General features: G+C 62.6%; 1 protein-coding gene across 1 annotated transcript; it reads left to right on the plus strand.

Annotated features, from left to right (window-relative positions):
- Positions 1–381: 381 nt before the first annotated feature.
- PRKCG (protein kinase C gamma) lies at positions 382–19,990 on the plus strand. The gene is made up of 18 exons (XM_065420818.1): positions 382–548; positions 1,327–1,358; positions 5,745–5,827; positions 7,217–7,328; positions 8,194–8,325; positions 10,242–10,398; positions 10,844–10,978; positions 11,831–11,918; positions 12,325–12,354; positions 13,695–13,832; positions 14,286–14,459; positions 14,816–14,907; positions 15,227–15,289; positions 15,410–15,548; positions 18,265–18,345; positions 18,535–18,642; positions 18,840–18,980; positions 19,808–19,990. Exons 1-18 carry the CDS (start codon positions 382–384, stop codon positions 19,988–19,990), a joined length of 2,055 nt encoding a protein of 684 aa, XP_065276890.1.
- The last annotated feature ends 271 nt before the right edge of the window (positions 19,991–20,261 follow it).

Here is a 20,261-nt window from a genome sequence, read left to right on the forward strand (position 1 = left end):
CATCTCCCCTTCTCTCCATCCGTCCTCTACCGTCTCTCTATCCCCCATCTCCCCTTCTCTCATCCCTCCTTCTCTCCCTCCATCCCCTGCCTCCTCTTCTATCTCCCCTTCTCTCCATCACCCCTGCTCGCATCCCTCCGTCCCCTGCCTCTTCCCCTTCTCTCCCTCCCTCCCTCCTCTTCTCTCCAACTCTCCTTTTCCTCCTGCACCCCTCCGCCCCCCCCACGCCTTCTCTCTTCCCCGCTCTGTTCTGTGCATCCCTTCGACCTCCCTTCACTGCATCCATCCACCCAGTCCCTCCCTTCCCTCCATCCCTCCAGGGCCCCTTCCTCGTTTTGTCTTTCTTCCCCCCGCCCGAGGCTGGGGGGCCCAGGTGGGGCCATGGCGCTGGTCACCTCGCCCACCGAGCTGGAGTGCCTGACCAAGCCGCTCTTCTGCCGAAAGGGGGCGCTGCGCCAGAAGCTGATCCACGAGGTCAAGAGCCACAAATTCACGGCGCGATTCTTCAAGCAGCCCACGTTCTGCAGCCACTGCACGGACTTCATCTGGTGAGACCCCCCTAGCGCCCCCCCAGCACCTCCTAGTGCCCCCTCAGTATTCCCCCAGCCCACGTTCTGCAGCCACTGCACCGACTTCATCTGGTGAGACCCCCCTAGCGCCCCCCCAGCACCTCCTAGTGCCCCCTAGCGCCCCCCCAGCCCACGTTCTGCAGCCACTGCACGGACTTCATCTGGTGAGACCCCCCCTAGCGCCCCCCAGCACCTCCTAGTGCCCCCTAGCGCCCCCCCAGTATCCCCCCAGCCCACGTTCTGGAGCCACTGCACCGACTTCATCTGGTGAGACCCCCCCTAGCGCCCCCCCAGCACCTCCTAGTGCCCCCTCAGTATTCCCCCAGCCCACGTTCTGCAGCCACTGCACCAACTTCATCTGGTGAGACCCCCCTAGCGCCCCCCCAGCACCTCCTAGTGCCCCCCAGCGCCCCCCCCCCCAGTATCCCCCCAGCCCACGTTCTGGAGCCACTGCACTGACTTCATCTGGTGAGACCCCCCCAGTATCCCCCAACTCCATTCTCTCCCCCCCCCCCATGGGTTTGCTGCTCCCACCCTTCCTTTAGTCTTAGCATATCTGGAGGGACTGGTTGGTTCAGAGCTGGGGACAGAACCCAGGAGTCCTGGCTCCCAGCCTCCTACTTTGTGGCATAGCAGATGTTGGGGGAGGGGAGGAGTGGGGCGCATGTTAAATATGTGTATTGGGGTGAGCTGAGTGTGGGCAGCTCACTGCAGCGGTGAGCTCCAAAGTAACATTGTGTTGCTCTCTTGCTTTCAGGGGGATCGGGAAGCAGGGACTGCAGTGTCTAGGTAAGAGACCCCCAGCCTGCAGGGTCAGTGACCCCCCTGCTCCACTGAGAGCCATGCTGGGGGGGAGACCGTCACTCCCACTCTCAGCCTTGGGGTCCTCTCTTCTGGCTACTGGTGATGGTATAACCAGCCCCCGTGCCGCACCCCAGATGTGGTCGCATGTCGGGGAGGCGGGGGGGGGGGAACATTGCCGCCCATTCCCAGCACAGAGCCCATGGCGCTCTAGGCTCTGAACTAGATTTCTTGACTCCGGCTATTTTAGGGACTGGCTGGAAAATTCTGTTTCTGTTTTTAAAAAGCCCCAAAATAGCTAATACCGGGTGACCTTTCAAATGCTCGATGCTTTATTCTTTAAGCTTCTTTGATACCTGGGGGCCAGGACTCCTGGGTTCTTTCCCTGGCTCTGGGAGGGGAGCGGGGTCTAGTGGTTAGAGCAGGGGGGGCTGGGAGCCAGGACTCCTGGGTTCTCTCCCTGGCTCTGGGAGGGGAGTGGGGTCTAGTGGTTAGAGCAGGGGAGCCAGGACTCCTGGGTTCTCTCCAGTGACGTGGGATTGTTTTGCTCTTGGGTGTCTGGCCAGGAGGTCAGAGTCCCTGAGCCAGGGATGGGGGGCGGCTTTGGCATCAGCCTTGCTGGGTTAGAGCAGAGGGGTGGCTGGGAGCCAGGTCGCCTGGGTTCTCTGCCTGGCTCTGAGAGGAGAGTGTGTATTTGTGGGGGCTGGGAGTGGAGGATCTGGGGGTTTTGTGTTTAGGGGAGTTCTGTGGGGGTTATGGGGTATGGGGGGGGGGGCTTCGTACGGGGTAGGAGGCCTGTGCGGCTAGCTGGGCGGCTGTGTAGGGGATCTGGGGGTTCTGGATGGGGTGGGGAGATTTCTTCCTGCCTCCCCCCTCCTGCAGGTGTGTGTGTGTGGGGGCGGGGGATAATGGGGAAATCCCCATATGCTCCGAATGGGGGTGTGGCTCTGCGGTTGATTGGCCAGTGATGAACTGGGGGAGCGGTTGCCAAGCGATGAGCAGCTCTGGGCACGGTGGGCGGGAGGGGGGGTTCCTGCCAGTCCTAGGGCAGGTGGGGGCAGAGTTTTTAGGGGACTCTGCCCCTCCCCCAGCTGGCAACGTGAGGCCCGGGTGGGATATGACTGTTAAGTGGTGGTGGGGGGGGGGGCGGGAGACTAAATGGATGGGACGGGGGTGGTTCTTAGAGTGTCCTCACTGGGGTGTGTGTGGAGGGGGCCATGATGGGGGAAACATGCACATGGGGGTGGTTGGAGGGGGGTGTGACGGGTGGATGGGGGGTGTGCACATGGGGGTGGGTGTGACAGTGGGTGGGGGTGTGTGCACACGAGGGGGGCATGACAGGTTGTGCATGGTGCTGGGGGGAAGGCTGTGGTGGTGGATGTATTTGGGGGCCAGGTGTGCAAGAGCAAGTGGGGTGTTAGTGTCAAGCTGCCGGGGCTGTGTACGAGTGTGTCAGGGTGTGGGGATAGGTGTGCAGGTGCCGAGATGGCACGTGGGGTGTGTGTGACACAGACACCCTTGCACAAGTGTGTGGCCGGAGGCTAAGTGGCAGGTGCCTTTACACACTGGTGGGGGTGGGTGCATGTGGAGACTGTTGGTGCGACTGGCTAGACATGTTGGTGGTGGGCATGAGTGTGCTGACTTTTGCACACGTGTGTGTTGGTGCAGCGAGGTAGAGCTGGTGGGCGCAGATCTGTGGGATTGGCGGCTGGGGGTGTGAATGGGTGTGCATCTGTATGAGTGTATGCATTTGCACAAGGATGCAGGGTGTGTGCACTAGTGGGTGAATTTGCACACGTGCAGGGGTTGCACAAGTATGCACGTTTGCACATATGCACAGGAGTATGCAGGTGAATGTGTGCATGTGCACAAGTGCATGCCTTTGCACAAATGTGTGGTGTCTGCATTTGGACGAGTGTGTGCATGTTTGTGTGCATTGGACTGAGTGTGGATTGAGGTGTGCATGCAGACCCTTTGTATTAGTGCAGCAGTGCGGGGGAAAGGTGTGCACGAGGCAGGGGTGCGTTTGCACAAGCCTAGCTGGGTGTGCACGGGGATGGCCCTGGGGTGTGGAGCATTTCTGGGGTGTGTGCAGGGGTGGGTGTGCAGGAGGCACTGTCAAGGTGGGTCGTGATTGGGGGGAGCGTGCACATGGGGTGTGTGGAGGGGAGAACGGCAGGGGGCATGTATTTGCCCCAGGGTACGGCTGGTGCGTGTGGCTATGTGGGGCGGGAGTGTGAGCAACAGGACTCTGGATGGACCCTGGGCAGGGGGAGCTCAGGGCTGTGGGAGGAGCAGGGGTCCCTCCTGGAGCCTCGGCCCCCTGGGAGACAGGCAGAGCCGGGGTGGCTGGTGGCAGAGGTGGGATGCAGCAGGTTCCCAGACACCCACCCCCCTCCCTTCACTTTTTGGTGCAGCTGGCCAGGGGGAGGCAATGTGGGGGAGCTGTTGCCATGGGAGCCATCAGGCAAGTCCCAAAGGGGGGATTGTTCATTGCATCCCCCTCCCGCGTAGGTAATGAGTTTGCTTCGTCCCAGCCCAGATCCCTGGGGGCCCCCATCACTCCCCACCCAGGGCAGAAAGCTTGACTGAGGGTGGGAGCCAGGACTCCTGGGCTCTATCCCTGGCTCTGGGTCTAGCAGTGGGAGCAGGGAGCAGCCCGTGTGGCATGGGGGGGCTGGACGGCTCCGAGGATGCAGGGAGAGTCAAGCCCCCCCCACTCCCCCCCAAGTCCAATCTGCCGCCCCCCCAGCTCCTGGCACTTGTGGTTTCTGCTCCTGCCTGTTTCCATGGAGACCCGTCTTCCAAATCTCCCCGTCTCGCTCCTTGGAGCCTTAAGATGCTGCGGGAGGGGGAAGGGGAGAGAAACGACCCCCCCAATCTGTCCTCTGCCCCCCCCGACCCGTCCCCCCGACTCGTCCCTGAGCCTTCCCCCGACCCGTCCCCCCCGACCCGTCCCCCCAACTCGTCCCTGAGCCTTCCCCCGACCCGTCCCCCCCGACCCGTCCCCCCGACTCGTCCCTGAGCCTTCCCCTGACCCGTCCCATCAACGCCCCCCGACTCCCCTGACCCGTCCCCTCAACTCCCCCTGACTCCCCCGACTCCCCGAACCTGTCCCCACAACTCCCCCGACCCATCCCCCCGACTTATCCCCTCAACTCCCCCCGACTTGTCCCCTCAACTCCCCCCGACTTGTCCCCTCAACTCCCCCCGACTCCCCTGACCCGTCCCCTCAACTCCCCCCGACTCCCCCAACCTGTCCCCCTGACTCCCCGAACCTGTCCCCACAACTCCCCCGACCCATCCCCCGACTTATCCCCTCAACTCCCGCCGACCTGTCCCCTCAACTCCCCCCGACTCCCCCAACCCATCCCTGAGCCTTCTCCTGACCCGTCCCCCCGACTCCCCTTACCTGTCCCCAGACCCATCCCCTCAACTCCCCCGACTTGTCCCTGAGCCTTCTCCCGACCCGTCCCCCTGACTCCCCCGACCTGTCCCCCCGACTCATCCCTGAGCCTTTTCCTGATCCGTCCCCCCCAAATCACCCCGATTCCCCCAACCTGTCCCCCTGACTCCCCGAACCTGTCCCCACAACTCCCCCGACCCATCCCCCCGACTTATCCCCTCAACTCCCCCCGACTTATCCCCTCAACTCCCCCCGACCTGTCCCCTCAACTCCCCCCGACTCCCCCAACCTGTCCCTGAGCCTTCTCCTGACCCGTCCCCCCGACTCCCCTTACCTGTCCCCAGACCCATCCCCCCAACTCCCCCGACTTGTCCCTGAGCCTTCTCCCGACCCGTCCCCCTGACTCATCCCTGAGCCTTTTCCTGATCCGTCCCCCCCAAATCACCCCGATTCCCCTGACCTGTCCCCTTGACTCCCCCAACTCCCCTGACCCATCCCCTTAACTCCCCCCGACTCCCCCAACCTGTCCCCCAAAACTCCCCCGAACCCCTGAATCTTCTCCTCAACCCCCCGAAACATCCCTCCCAAACTTAACCCCGACCCCACTGAACCTTCCCTCCCAACCTCAGCCCTGCCCCCCAAATTCACCCCCAAACCTTCCCCCAACATGCCGAGCCTTCCCCCCCAAATGCACCCCTACCCCCAAACCGTCCCCTACTCCCCCAGCTGGCCTGTCCCTCTGGTGCTGGCTGTCCCAGGGTTGTGGGGGGCCCGCCCCCCACAGCAGAGAGAAGGTGCTATAAACCTACGAATCGAGGGGTCCGTTGATCCAGGATTTCCCTGCCCTAAATCTGGGCTCTGGGAGGGGTCTGAATGGGGCGGGGTGCGGGGTGTGTGTGTCACAGCACTGTCCTGAACTTGCTCTGCTAATGGCTTTATTTGCCCCCCCATTTGCCCACCCCACCAAGTCTGCAGCTTCGTCGTACACAAACGGTGCCATGAATTTGTCACCTTCGAATGCCCGGGAGCCGGGAAAGGACCCCAGACAGATGTGAGTGACAGATGGTTGCCAGGACGCCTGGGTTCTCTCCCCAGCTCTGGGGGGGGGGGGGGGAGTGGGGTCTAGTGGTTAGAGCGGGGATGGGGGGGCAGGGAGCCAGGACACCTGGGTTCTGTCCCTGGCTTTGGAGGAAATACTTCGGTGGGGAAGGAGGCAGCTCCGCCCCCACCCCCCAGGTGAGCGTCCCAATTTCATGGGCTATTTTTACTGCCCGAGTGGGGGGCGGAGCACGGTGGAAAACACGGACACGGCCCAGATTCTACTGTCCTTGGCCTGGAAAGGGGGAAGGAGGAAGGGAGGTGAAAGAGGAGAAGAGGGCGGGAGGGAAAGGAAGCGGGAATGTTGTTAGCAGTCGTATCCCTTCCATGCACACACCCCACCCTGGTTCATACTCCTTCCTTGCACACACACGTGCCTGCCATGTGCAACTCTCCCTTGGGCACCTGTGCAAGGCTCTCTGCAAGCTCACATTCCCCCCTTTGCACGCTCACCCTGTGCTAGCTCACCTCTGCATGCGCACACAAGTGCTCGTGCAGTTCCCTGGGCAAGCTCACATTCACACCCCTTGCACGCACCTGCACACTTGCACCCTCTCCGTGGAAACTCACATTTGCACACGCAGATATGCTAGTGCATTCCTTTGTGCAAGCTCCCATATGCACGCTTAGACACACATATGCACACTCTGCCCTTTGCACATGCATGCCCACTCCCCATACAAGCTCACATTTGCACACACACTTGTGCTATTCCTTGTGCAAGCTCATGCTTACATTCCTTGCACATTCACACAAATGCACACCCTCCATGCAAGCTCACGTGTGTGTGCACACACACACACATACCATATTCAAGCTCACTTGTGCACATCTAGATGCTTGTGCATGCATCAATGCAAGTTGTGCACACTCGGGGATGCTGACACACACTTGTGCATGCTCCATCCTTTGCACATCCACACCCACTCCCCATTCAAGCTCACATTTGCACACTCACATGCATGCAATTCCCTGTGCAAGCTCATGTTAACACCCCTTGCACATGCATACAAATGCAAGCCTTTTGTGCAAGCTCACATGTGTACATGGACACACGCTCACGCCTGCCCCGTGCTAGCTCACGTCTGCACGCTTCGACACACTTGTGCACACGCCAGCCTTGGCACAGGCAGGCCCGTTCCCTGTGCCAGCTCCCGTGAGCACACTCAGACATGCCCTTGGGTGAGAACGTTCATCCTCCCACTTGCACCTCTGGTCTTTGTGGCTAGCCTTGTACGCCCCCCGTGCAAGCTCACACTCGGTGCCTGCACAGACCGTGAGCTCGCACCCCCCTTGCCTGCGCACGGGGGCGGGCTCTGATCTATCTGCTCCCCCTCCCCAGGACCCCCGGAACAAGCACAAATTCAAGAGCCACAGCTACAGCAGCCCGACCTTCTGCGACCACTGCGGCTCCCTGCTCTACGGGCTGGTGCACCAGGGCATGAAGTGCTCTTGTGAGTGGGGGAGCGAGGGTGGGCGGGGGGGGGGGGCGGGAGCAAGATGGGGGGGATGGGGAGGGGCAGGGGTGAGCAGGGAGGGGGTGGGAGCAAGGCCTTGGAGGATGGGGGGCAGTGGGCATGAGGTCTGGGGGGAGGGAGGCAGAGAGGGGGTGGGAGCGAGGCCTGGGGGCTGTGGCAGGTTGGGAGCAAGATTTGGGAGTGAGGTCAGAGGGGCGGGGGAGACCTGGGAGCAAGGCCTGGGGGTTACGGGGGCGGGAGCGAGATGTGGGGGAGGGGCAAGGCATGGGAATGGGGGAGCAAGATGTGGGGTGGGGGTGGGTTTCGGGGGGAGGGCAAGGCCTGGGGGTGGGGGTGGGAGTGAGATGTGGGGGAGGGACTAAGCATGGGAGTGGGGGAGCGAGATGTGGGGTGGGGGTGGGTTGCGGGGGGAAGGGCAAGGCTTGGGGGTGGGGGCTGGGATGGAGATGTGGGGGAGGGGCAAGGCCTGGGGTGGGGGACCGAAATGTGGGGGAGGGGCAAGGCCTGGGGGTGGGGGCGGGAGCGAGATGTGGGGGAGGGGCAAGGCATGGGAGTGGGGGAGCGAGATGTGGGGTGGTGGTGGGTTGCGGGGGGAAGGGCAAGGCCTGAGAGTGGGGGCGGGAGCGAGATATGGGGGAGGGGCAAGGCATGGGAGTGGGGGAGGGAGCGAGATGTGGGGGTAGGGCAAGGCCTGGGAGTGGGGGAGCGAGATATGGGGGAGAGCGAGGCCCAGAGGCAGGTGGGGGGAGATGCCAACCCTGGCGTTAGGGCTGCCGGGGGAGGGGGGGCGGCCTAGGGGCGAGAACCCTTCTCCCCCCTCACTCTCTGGCGCCCCCCGCAGGCTGTGAGATGAATGTGCACAAGCGCTGCGTGCAGAGTGTGCCCAGCCTGTGCGGGGTGGATCACACGGAGCGCCGCGGCCGCCTGCAGCTCCGCATCGAGACGCTCGGCGGGGAGGAGATACGCGTCTTCGGTACGGGGGCTCGGGGGGCGGGTTTGGAATTTTCGGCTTGCCCCAGATGATGTCCGGGCCCGCCCGGGGCAGATCTCCGTTGAGTTCGGCCGAGCGTCGGACTCGAACCGACGCCACCTGGCTGGAGCTCGGGCCCTGCTGTGGTGTAGACGCTACCTACGCCGTTGGAGGGGGTTTCTCCTGGCCGCTGCCCCCAGCTGGCTTTGCTCCGGCGCTCGGACCTGTCTATTCCACAGGCCTCGGCTTCGGCCATCACCGGGTCTCCCCACGGAGACCCCCAGGGGCCGGGCGCTTGCTGTGGGGGATGGCGAGGGGCTGCCATGCCGTGGGGGCAAAGTGGGCGCTGGGGTTGGGGCCCCGAGGCCCTGGCTAGAACGGATCAGCTTGGGAAAGAGGCTGGGGGTGGGGTGGGGGGGGCTGCGTCCTGGGTGCCCCAGCTCTGATCACTGCAAATTTGGATCCCTGACTTACCCCTCCTGCCCCCCCCCAAACACAGCAAAGTTCAAGGCAACCCGAGCGCCCGTGTGGGGTTCAGAGCCTCCGTCGGCCGCCAGCCAGAGGGAGCGTCTCAGCCGCAGCACAGCAGGGTTGGCACCCCCAGCTGTCTGTCTGTCTCTCCAACCCCCCCAGCTGTCTGTCCCTCCAACCCCCGCCCTCGGCATCTGTCTGTCTCTCCAACCCCCCCCCCAGCTGTCTGTCTGTCTGTCTCTCCAACCCCCCCAGCGGTCTGTCCCTCCAACCCCCCCCCCCAGCTATCTGTCTGTCTGTCTCTCCAACCCCCCCCCCCGCTGTCTCTGTCTCTCCAACCCCCCCCCCCCCGCTGTCGGTCTGTCTCTCCAACCCCCCCCCAGCTGTCTGTCTTTCCGACCCCTCCCCCTGCATCTCTGTTTGTCTCTCCGTTCCCCCACCACATCTGTCTCTATCTATCTATCCATCCATCCTCCCATCTCTCTGCCCATCCATCCGTTCATCCACCCCCCTCCTCTCTATCCATCCATCCTTCCCCACACCCCCCATCCCCATCTATTCCTCTTTTAGTGGCTAACGTTGCCACCTAGTGGTGACTTGGATTTCGCTTTGCAATGGGTGGGCTGGAGTGAGGCGGGGGTGGGGATTTGCTCAGTAGGGGGCTCTGTGGTGACTTGGATTTCGCTTTGCAATGGGTGGCTGGGAGTGGGGCAGGGGTGGGGATTTGCTCAGTAGGGGGCTCTCTCCTGGCGGTCACTGCCAGCCCCAGGGGGCGCTGTGCTGCCAGGTGCTCTCAGCTTAAGTCTGGTGGGTTGGATCGGGAGGGGCTGGGAGCCAGGACTCCTGGGTTCTTTCCCTGGTGTGGGAGGGGAGTGGGGGCTAGTGGTTAGAGCAGGGGGCTGGGAGCCAGGACTCCTGGGTTCTATTCCCGGCTCTGCAGCTCAGCACTCTCCTCCTCTCCCCTTCACACCCTCCCTCGCACTCTCGCACTCCCAGCGGGAGCATGTAGGAGGTGGAAAGAAACCCATCCAGCCATGCTTACATAACGGGGATTCCTTGGCAGCTCCCTGCACGCCGTCCTCCGCCACCACCACCACGGTCCTGCTCCCCCCGGGCCAGGGTGTGGGCGGGAGGGCACAGAATACCACAGCATGTACACTGCCGTCTGGGATCAACATAACACAGTCAGCAGTGGGGAGAGAACCCAGGAGTCCTGGCTCCCAGCCCCCCCCCCCCGCTCTAACCACTAGACCCCACTCCCATCCAGAGCCAGGCAGAGAACCCAGGAGTCCTGGCTCCCAGCTCCCCCCGCTCTAACCACTAGACCCCACTCCCCTTGCTGGGCTGGGGATGGAACCCAGGAGTCCGGGCTCCCAGCCCCCGCTCCTAGAAGGGGGTCAGACTGAGCTCTCAGTGCCACGTGCTGATCTGTGGACCCTCCCTCCTAGTGGGTGAGGCCCGGAACCTCATCCCCATGGACCCCAATGGGCTGTCGGACCCCTACGTGAAGCTGAAGCTCATCCCGGACCCCAAGAACGTGAGCAAGCAGAAAACCCGGACTGTGAAATCCACTCTGAACCCCGTGTGGAACGAGACCTTCCTATTGTGAGTGCCCCGGGCATGGGTGGGCGTGGGGACGTGCCTGGACTGGAGATGTGGGGGTCCTACAGCTCCCACGGGTGTCTGGACACAGCCATGAAACATGAGCCTGCCGGAGCTCCCACGGGTGTCTGTATCCTAACCCCCCCCCAAGTACTCTCCCCATGTACCCAGAGTGCCCCCCCTCCTCTTCTGGGGTTGGGGGGACAGTAGCCCCCCCCCGGTCAGCCACGATCCCTCCTCCCCCCAAAATAAACCAGGATTCTGTAGCCCCTCCAATGCAGTCCGGTCCACTCCTGAAGATTCCCCCCCTGCCCTGGCAGCAGCAGTAGTAGGGCTTTTATCCACACTTCTTGTCCAGAGGGCAAACGTTCACCCCCACCCCCCACTTAAAGGGGCAGGCGGCTGGGTCGGTGGTTTAATCCCCCTCCCCTTGTCGTCCCCCCCCCAGCACGCTGAGGCCGGGAGATGTGGAGCGGCGGCTGTCCGTCGAGGTGTGGGACTGGGACCGCACCTCACGCAATGACTTCATGGGAGCCATGTCCTTTGGCGTGTCGGAGCTGCTGAAGGGACACGCGGACGGATGGTAAGTGGGGGGGGGGGGCTGCGCCCGGGGGCGGTGTGCAGGGGAGGGGGGAAGCCAGGCCCACGGCTCACTCTCGCTCTCTCTCTCCACCGTTCTGTCTGTTTGGGTATTTGTCTGCGCCCGGCGGCTGTGCCCGGCTGCCTCGGCGCTGCCGCGTCCCCGTGCTCCCTCCCCGTGCGGTTCTTGCACCGCTGGCCTTTCCACCTGCGTCCCCTCTGCACTTGCGGCTTTCATTTTCTTTGCACTGTCACACTTCTCCTTTGCACACGTGCACTCCGTGTTTCTTTCTTTGCACATGTTTGCACTTGTTTTTCTTTGCATTCCTTCACTTTCACTTTCTTTGCGCTCTTTCACTTTTTCTTTGCACTCCTTTCTTTGCACACTCTCACTTTCTTTCTTCTCACTTTCATTGCACCCCTTCACTTTTTCTTTCTTTGTGCTCTTTCACTTTCTTTGCATACTTTCACTTTTCCCTTGCGCGCCTCTCTTTGCACATTTTCACCTTTTCTTTCTTTTCCCTTTCACTTTCTTTGCATGCTTTCACTTTTCCCTTGCGCGCCTCTCTTTGCACACTTTCACCTTTTCTTTCTTTTCCCTTTCACTTTCTTTGCATACTTTCATTTTTTCTTCTCACTCCTTTCTTTGCACACTTTCACTCTTTGCGCTCCTTTGTACACTTTCCCTTTTTTCTTTGCACCCTCCTTTGTCTGTCTTTCTTTCTTTCTTTCTTTCTTTCTTTCTTTCTTTCTTTCTTTCTTTCTTTCTTTCTTTCTTTGTTTCTCCCCCTGCCCCACGCCCCCCTCCCTCCCCCCCCCCCCCCCGGTGTTGTGCCTGTCTCTGTCCCTGTCTCAGGTACAAGTTACTCAACCAGGAGGAGGGGGAGTATTACAATGTCCCTGTGGCTGATGCCGAAAATTGTGGGCTGCTGCAGAAATTTGAGGTAACCCCTCCCCCAAAGCTCTCCTGTTCCTGCCCCGCTGGCTAAGCAGGGTCGGGCCAGTTCAGTTATTGGACGGCAGACTGAGAAACTCCCATGTGCTGCAGGGGGGGGGGGACGGGGGGGGACGACTGGTCCCATTGCCCCAGCACAGCACTAGCGGGCGCTGGGCTGCAGGGAGCGGGGTGGGGAGCTCGACAGGGGGTACTGTACCACAGGGACCCCATCTTTCAGCTGTGACATAACCCCCCAAAGCCCAGAGGACTGTGGAGTCGGGGCATGAACCCTGGTGCCCGGGGACAGATTCCCGGTCCGGCCTCCCTCCCTCCCTGTCCCCAGCAGCTGTGGGGCCTCCTGGGCTGGGGGACGCGGCGTTCGGTCACTGACCCTCTCCCCCTCTCTCTTGCAGGCCTGTAACTACCCCCTGGAGCTGTACCAGGTAACGCCTGGGGCGCGGGGGGGGGGGATGATCTGGGTGGCTGTTCCCCCTCTCTCCAGCAGAGGGAAGCAAAGAGCCTCAAGCCAACCCCAGTGGGGCACAGGGTCTAGTGGTTAGAGCAGGGGGGGCTGGGAGCCAGGACTCCTGGGTTCTCTCCCCACTCTCTCTGTGTCACTCTCCTGGCCTCATTGGTCTCACATTTCCTGGGGCTCCCAATCCCCCCCCCCCGCCCCCCTCCGAGTATTTCTTTAATCAACTCCTGTTGCTTGGAAACAGTCTCTGAGGTTCCGGGGGCGGGGCTTGTTGTTGGGGGGGCAGTGACTGGAGCCGTCTGGCACAGGTGGGCGGGGTCAGGGCCAGTTTGGGGGATCCCTGCTCTCTGGGTTTGGGGGGACCCCAGTGAATCCCCCTCTGTGAGGAGGTGGGTAAAGGGGTGGGGGAAGGTTCGGGGGGGTGCAACTCCCCCATGGGGTGCAGTTGTGCAAGGGGGGGCTGCCTCTGGGGGAGAGACCCTGGACTGTAATCCCCCCCCACTCTGCCCCCAGGCACCCCAACCCCACCCTGGCCCCCAACAGCTTCCTGACCCCCTGCTGTGTGCCTGCCCCATTCACTCCCTGTCCTGTCACCCCGAACCCCACAACTAGCCCTTCCCACAGCACCCCTGCCCCTGTTCCCATCATGGTGCCCCCCCACTAGGGTGACCAGATGTCCCGATTTTATAGGGACAGTCCTGATTTTGGGGTCTTTTTCTTATATAGGCTGCTATTACCCCCACCCCCTGTCCCGATTTTTCACACTTGCTGTCTGGTCACCCTACCCCCCACCCTGAGCCACATGACTGCCCCATTCCCCTCCCCCCACCCTCCAGCTCTCCTCGCAGAGGTGGATTAAGGTTTCCTGGGGCCCTGGGCCAGAGCAAGTGTGTGGGGGGGGCCCTCCCCGCCCCTTCCACCTGCCGTCCCTGCCCCTGTTCCGCCCCTTCTGCTGGTGGCCACGCCCACGGCCCCGCCCCTTCCCCGGGCCCCCGCCCCTATTCTACCCATGGTCCCGCCCCATTCCACCCCCCCGCTGCAACCCTGCAACTTGTTTGCTCCTTTCTTCCCCCCCCCCCCCGCCCCATCCCCAAGACCGGAGAAGCTCTGGCCCCTGCCCTGTGCTGCTGCCGCCGACCGGGGTCAGGGCTCCAGGCTTCCCCTGCCCGGGAGCAGATTTTCTCCAGGGCCCCAGTGTCGGCCCAGTGGCTACTGCCCCCCCCAGCTCTCCCTGCCCCCCCTACCTGCTTCCCCTCCCCCCAAGGCTGGGGCTAGCCCCTCACCGTGCCCCATCTCTGCCCTCCACAGAAGGTGCGCCACGGCCCGGGCCCCTCGCCCACCCCCAGCCCCACGGACTCCAAGCACGGCAGCTTCTTCGGGACCAGCCGCTTCCACATCTCCGACTTCAACTTCCTCATGGTGCTGGGGAAGGGCAGCTTTGGCAAGGTGAGGATGCCCCGGACGCCTGGGTTCTTTCCCCGGCTCTGGGAGGGGAGTGGGGGCTGGTGGGTTAGAGCCGTAGGGGCTGGGAGCCCGGATGCCTGGGTTCTCTCCCCGGCTCTGGGAGGGGAGTGGGGTCTGGTGGTTGGATCGGGGGCACTACCTCCGGGGCGATGTAGTCGGGGTCCCGCAGAAGGTCAGGGTGGTCGCTCTGGGGAAGGCGTTCTCCCTGCATATCCCCAAAGCTGTGATCTTAGAGTGGCCCTTGGCCTCCTGCAGTAGAGAGACAACCAGGCCCTTGCCTCAGGGGGGTGCTGGCTCCCATCCAGCCCAAGGGCAGGGACTGGCTGGCTCAGGGGGGCAGGGAATGGGGCCTGGGGCCTTTTCCCTCTAGGGGGCACCAGCTCCCACCCGGCCCCAGGGCAGGGACTGGCTGGCTCAGGGCTGTGGTCCCCCCAGGTGATGCTGGCTGAGCGGCGGGGCACGGACGAGCTCTACGCCATCAAGATCCTGAAGAAGGACGTGATCATCCAGGACGACGACGTGGAATGTACCATGGTGGAGAAGCGGGTCCTGGCGCTCAGCGACCGGCCACACTTCCTCACCCAGCTGCACTCCACCTTCCAGACCACGGTACCCCCCGGGGCGGCGGGATACAGGGGTAGATGAGCCCGTGGGGCTGATCCGGGGCTAGGGATGGGTGGGATACCGGGGTAGATGGGCCCGTGGGGTTGCTCCAGGGGGTAGGGAGGGGGCGGGATACCGGGGTAGATGGGCCTGTGGGGCTGATCCAGGGGGCAGGGACGGGGTGGGATAAAGGGGTGGGTGGGCCCGTGGGGCTGATCCGGGGGCTAGGGACGGGGTGGGATACCGGGGTAGATGGGCCCATGGGGCTGATCTGGGGGCTAGGGACAGGGTGGGATACTGGGGTAGATGGTCCTGGGGGTCTGTTCTGTCCCCCATGGCCCCGTCTCACTCGTCCCGTCCAGGATCGGCTCTATTTCGTGATGGAATACGTCAATGGCGGAGACCTCATGTACCATATCCAGCAGGTCGGGAAGTTCAAGGAACCTCATGCCATGTACGTGCACCCCACCCCAGAGGGGCCGCGTCCCAGCACCGGGCCAGGGGTCCCCGGATACCCAGGCCCCGCGCCCCGCCCCAGAGGGGCCACATCCCAGCGCCAGGCCCGGGGTCCCTGGATACCTAGCCCCCGTGCCCCACCCCAGAGGCAGTTGCATCCCAGCACCGGGTGAGGGGTCCCCGTGAAACACTCTGTGGCCATGGAGCAGTGAAGACATTGAAGGGACGTTGAAGGTGATGAAACGATTTTCCAAGTCACCTTTGATTGTTCTGTCCTCCCCCCCCGCCCGGCTCCCCCCCTCCCCCCCCGCTTGTAGGTTCTACGCAGCAGAGATCGCCATCGGCCTCTTCTTCCTGCACAACAAGGGCATCATCTATCGGTGAGTGGAAACTGCCTCTGCCGGGTTGTTGGCTACAGTCTCTGTTCCCCACCTGCCCTGGGGCTGGATGGGAGCCAGCGCCCCCTGGAGGCGAGAGCCCAGCCCTGTCTCTCCCCACAGGGATCTGAAGCTGGATAACGTGATGCTGGATGCCGAGGGCCACATCAAGATCACGGATTTCGGGATGTGCAAAGAGAACATCTTCCCCGGAGTGACCACCCGGACCTTCTGCGGGACCCCCGACTACATCGCCCCGGAGGTAGCGCCCCCGATCCAGCCGCTAGACCCCACTCCCCTCCCTGAGCTGGGGAGAGAACCCAGGAGTCCTGGTTCCCAGCCCCCCCTGCTCTAGCCGCTAGACCCCACTCCCCTCCCTGAGCCAGGGAGAGAACCCAGGAGTCCTGGTTCCCAGCCCTCCTGCTCTAACCACTAGACCCCACAGTCCAGATTGTACCTGGGGGGGGGTCACCCCCAGCCTCCCACCCCCAACCCGAGCACTTGGTTATGGGGGAATGGTGGGGGAGGCCTCTGCTGGTGGGGCTGGAGCTCCCCCAGCCACCCACCCCCGCTCTTCCCCCACCGCCCTGTTCCACGCCAGCCACTCAAGGGGACCGTGCAGTGCCGGGGGGGGCGGTACCAGGCCTGGATTGTTGATTTGCCCTGTGTCACGGACACACAGATCGTGCCCACTCTTGGCCCCGTGCGGTCCGTGGGGGGTGCCCCTTTCAGTGCGACAGCCCTTCTTGGGGGTCCACTCTCTCTCGGGGTCAGGCCCCTCCACCTCCTGGAGCCGCACCTCTCTGAGCCTTAGCACACCTGTCTCTGCCGTGGGCCCCCTCAGGGAGTCCACTCGCTCTGGATCCCCGGGGCCTCCACCCCCGAAGGGGTTGATGCCACCCTGTTCTCTAGACCGGAGTGACTCTCAGCCAGCGTAAAACAGGAGGGTTTATTGAGCGTTGAACACAGCACAGGAAACTCTCAGGGCCTCAGACCTGGCCTCCCTCAGCCCAGCACATCCCAGTCTCTCTGCCTCCAGATGGGCTCTGCCTGCTCCCCCTCTCCAGCCCAGAGCCCCCCTGCTTCCCAGCTGGGCATCTGAGATCCCCGGCCCCAAGCCCCGCCTCTGTCCATTGTCTTCTCTCCAGGTAAACAGGGTCGTAAACTGGGGCCTCCTCTCCTCGCTTCTGTCCTCTGGCTGGAACCGGCTGGTTAGGTCACTGGGTCCTCACTCTGCAGCCCATTGTCCGCCCACTGGCCAGAACCGGCTGCAACTCCTGAGCTGGGTCTCTGGGTCGGGGTCTCAGGTCACCAGTCGCTGGGGTCTCCATCCTCCAGGCCATCGGCTGTGTCCCCACGTCCTCTCTCCGGTCCTCTGCAAAACACACTGCCTCTCCCCTCACCTCGTTAAACCAGTAACACCCAGGGAAACTGGGTCCCACCCCCTCCGCATGCAAACCACTGAAACCCCACCGAAAACAAGAAACCCCCCCACTTCGTCACACTCTGTCCCTTTAATTCTCTGCGGCGCCTCATACGCTGCTTTGCTAGAGACCAGCCGCCTCTCGGGGCTCTGCTCACCCGCAGCCCTCGGGATGTGGAGTCGCCCCCAGCTGAGCTGCGTGACTGTCTGCCCGCCACTGCTGTGCCAGCCACGCATGACGTCCACACAGGGCGACACCCGCCAATGCCTCAGCCCCAGCCTTGCGCCCCAGCATGTGTCCTGCACTGCACCCATAAACTGTGCACGAATATGCACCAGCCTTCGCTAACCCGAGGAGAGATTTCCCGAGCGCGTCGGCCGAAACACACCAGCTTCGATACAAGAATAACACCCGTGTGGTACCTAGAGGAAGATCGATGCTTTTCAGTGATTAGACGTGGTTAAGGCATGAAAGTCCGAATTGGTTACAAAAGAAATAAAAGAGAAATCTGCGAGCTCATTCCTAAACGTTACCCGGCTAAATAAGATTAGGAAGCAAACGGATTTCTCTCCCCCGCAAACCTGCTGCAATCCATGTGCAAAGCCTTCCAGTTAGACCCACTCCCCTCGGTTCAGTGTCCTTCCGGTATTCATTGGCGTTATGAGCAGAGAGATGTAAGGTGAAGAGGGGAGGTCGTTTGTGTGTTATGTATTCTCCCTTCTTACGCTCCAGCCCCCTGTGCTGGAAAAGTCCTTGCTGGGTCATGGGGTTAGGCAGTGTCCTGGCATACGGGCTGTGCAATCAGTCCTTTATATGAATGGTACATTCTTTTGTTTATACCTTCCCTCCCTTTCTGTTGAATGTCTGAATAAACAGGTAATGGCTCTGACGAGCCAGTGGGCCTTTGTCTCTGAGAAACTGGCTTGTGGGTGTCACCCAGCATTACAACACATTTCAGTAATAATCATACCGTAAAATCTTATAACTCCATATACAATGTTGGTACACAGTTTATCACAGGACAATGATGTTCAGCAGATTATGAGTTTTCAAATGATGCCTCACAAGGCGTGCTTTGTACAAAATGTAACATAGCCATATGCAAGTAGTGAACATGGGGTACAGGGTGGCACAGTGGGTGTCTGCTTTTTGGGGGGTTGGTCTCCTGGCAGTGACTCCTTCCCCCCCACCCCCCACATTATCTCCTAGGGTTGGGAGCTGGGGAGGGATAAACCAATGGGAGGGGCTGTAGCGAGGTTGGCCCTGCCTCCTGTGCTTTAGCACCGCCCCCCATTGCAGATGTTCTCCTCCCCCAAATCCCAGTTTGCTATGCCAGGTGGGGGATACTCTTAAAGGGGAAGTGCACCTTTTAAATCTCCCTCTGTGGGTGTGTGTGTGTGTGTGTGTAGGACATTGTAGCTCACGGCTTGTGCAGGGGATGGGGGGGAGTTTCCTCTGCCATAAGGTGGTTTCCCCCCGTCCCCACATGGAGTTGGGGGCCTGTGATACAGGGTTGGAACCTCCTAACTTGCCCCTGCTTTCTCCCTGCCCTAGATAATTGCCTACCAGCCCTACGGGAAGTCGGTGGATTGGTGGTCCTTCGGGGTGTTGCTCTATGAGATGCTAGCGGGGCAGGTAACTGGGGGGGGGGGGGCGCTGGGGGCATAGATCCTATGGGGGGGGCTGGGGGTGAATCCTGGTGCTAGTACCCTGGGGGGGGGGGCTGGGGGGGCAGCCTGGCCTCAGTGCCCTGGGGCGGGCGGGGGGGGGGGCAGATTCCGCTGGGAGGGACTGGCTCTGACCCCCCCCCCGCTCTCCCCCCAGCCCCCCTTTGACGGGGAGGACGAGGACGAGCTGTTCCAGGCGATCATGGAGCACACGGTGTCCTACCCGAAGTCGCTGTCCCGCGAGGCCGTCTCCATCTGCAAAGGGGTGAGGGATATCTGGGGGGGCGCCACCCTGGCCTTTGACCCCTGCAATTTCTGGGGGAGGGGCAGGCTGGGGTGAAGCCGTGGCGGGGTGAGTTGGGGTGAGGGGAGGGTGCCCGCCCCCAAGGGGCTGGGAGGGGTGGATCAGCTGGTCCAGGGGTTTTGTGTCGCTGATGTCACCGTGTTCCCCCCCCCCCCCAGTTCCTCACCAAGCACCCCCTGAAACGCCTGGGCTCGGGGCCAGCCGGGGAGCAGGACATCCGGGAGCACGGCTTTTTCTGCTGGATGGACTGGGAGAGCCTGGAGCGCCTGGAGATCCCGCCGCCCTTCACCCCCCGCCCGGTGAGTGACCCCCCCCAGCCTGCTCTGTGTTCCCCCTTCCTGGAGAGTGACCCCCCATCCTGCTCCCCAAACCCTCTCCTGGAGAGTGACCCCGCAGCCTGCCCCTGCCCCCCCGCCTGGTGAGTGACCTCCCCCCATCCTACTCCCTGTGCCCCCTGCTGGGTAAGTGACCCCCCCCCCCATCTTGCTCCTTGTACTCCTGCCTGGAGAGTGACCCCGCAGCCTGCCCCTGCCCCCCCTCCTTGAGTGACCCCCCCATCCCGCTCCCTGTTCCTCCTTCCTAGAAAGTGACCCCCCTGCCTAGAGTGACCCCCCATCCCACTTCCTCTGCCCCCCCATCCTGCCGCCCTTCACCCCCTCCTGGAGAATGCCCCCCCCCAGCCCGCTGCCCTTCACCCGCTGTTGGAGAGTGACCACCCCTAACCCAGCCTTCTTCACACCCCCAATGAACCCCAACCCCACCTGGCCACCCCCCGTAGCCCCCCCAGAGCAGGTGCAGGGCCCTATGGGGAATCGGGGGTCCCAACAGAGTCTGTGATTAGGGGAGCCCCATGTGACTGCAGGGAGGGGGTGCTGTGGGGGGGAAGCGGAGGGGCACTAGGGTCTGAGCCAGCAGGAGCGGGACTGGCGTAACGGGGTGGGGGGAACAGTGAAGGGGTGGGGGCCAAGGGAAATAACCCAGCTCTTCTTTCTCTCTTCCCCCCCCCCCCCCATCTGTCTTGCTGTCTGTCCGTCCCTGTCTGGATCTGTCTCTCGTGGTCTGTCCGTGTCCGTCTGCCTCTCTCGGGCCGTCTCCGTCTGTCCCTCCGTCCGTCCGTCTGTCCCAGTGCGGGAAGAGTGGCGAGAACTTCGACAAGTTTTTCACGCGGGCAGTGCCGGCGCTGACCCCGCCGGACCAGCTGGTCATGGCGGGGCTGGACCAGAGCGAATTTCAGGGCTTCACCTATATCAACCCCGCCTTCGTGCACCTCTCGCTGCGCCCCCCCACCTCCCCCATCTCCATGGTCTGACCCGCCGGCTCCCCCCTGGCTTAACCTGCCCATAACCTGAGCGCTCCCCCCCATCTACCCCCCACATGGTCTGACACCCCCCCGGGGTTGTGTGCACAGAAATGCAGCCTCCTCTGGTGTGGGGGGCGGGGGGTGGGTACACGGGGACCCCTTGCCCGGCCCTATTTCATGGCTATGCAGCAAAACCGTAAAGTTTGGGACAGGAAGTGAAAGAGAATCTCCCACCCAAACAACTGCGAGCCAGATTTCAGGAGGCACTGACTGCCAGGGG

The sequence above is a fragment of the Emys orbicularis genome, chromosome 21 (assembly GCF_028017835.1).
Source record: "Emys orbicularis isolate rEmyOrb1 chromosome 21, rEmyOrb1.hap1, whole genome shotgun sequence".
In the NCBI taxonomy this organism is placed as follows: domain Eukaryota; kingdom Metazoa; phylum Chordata; order Testudines; family Emydidae; genus Emys; species Emys orbicularis.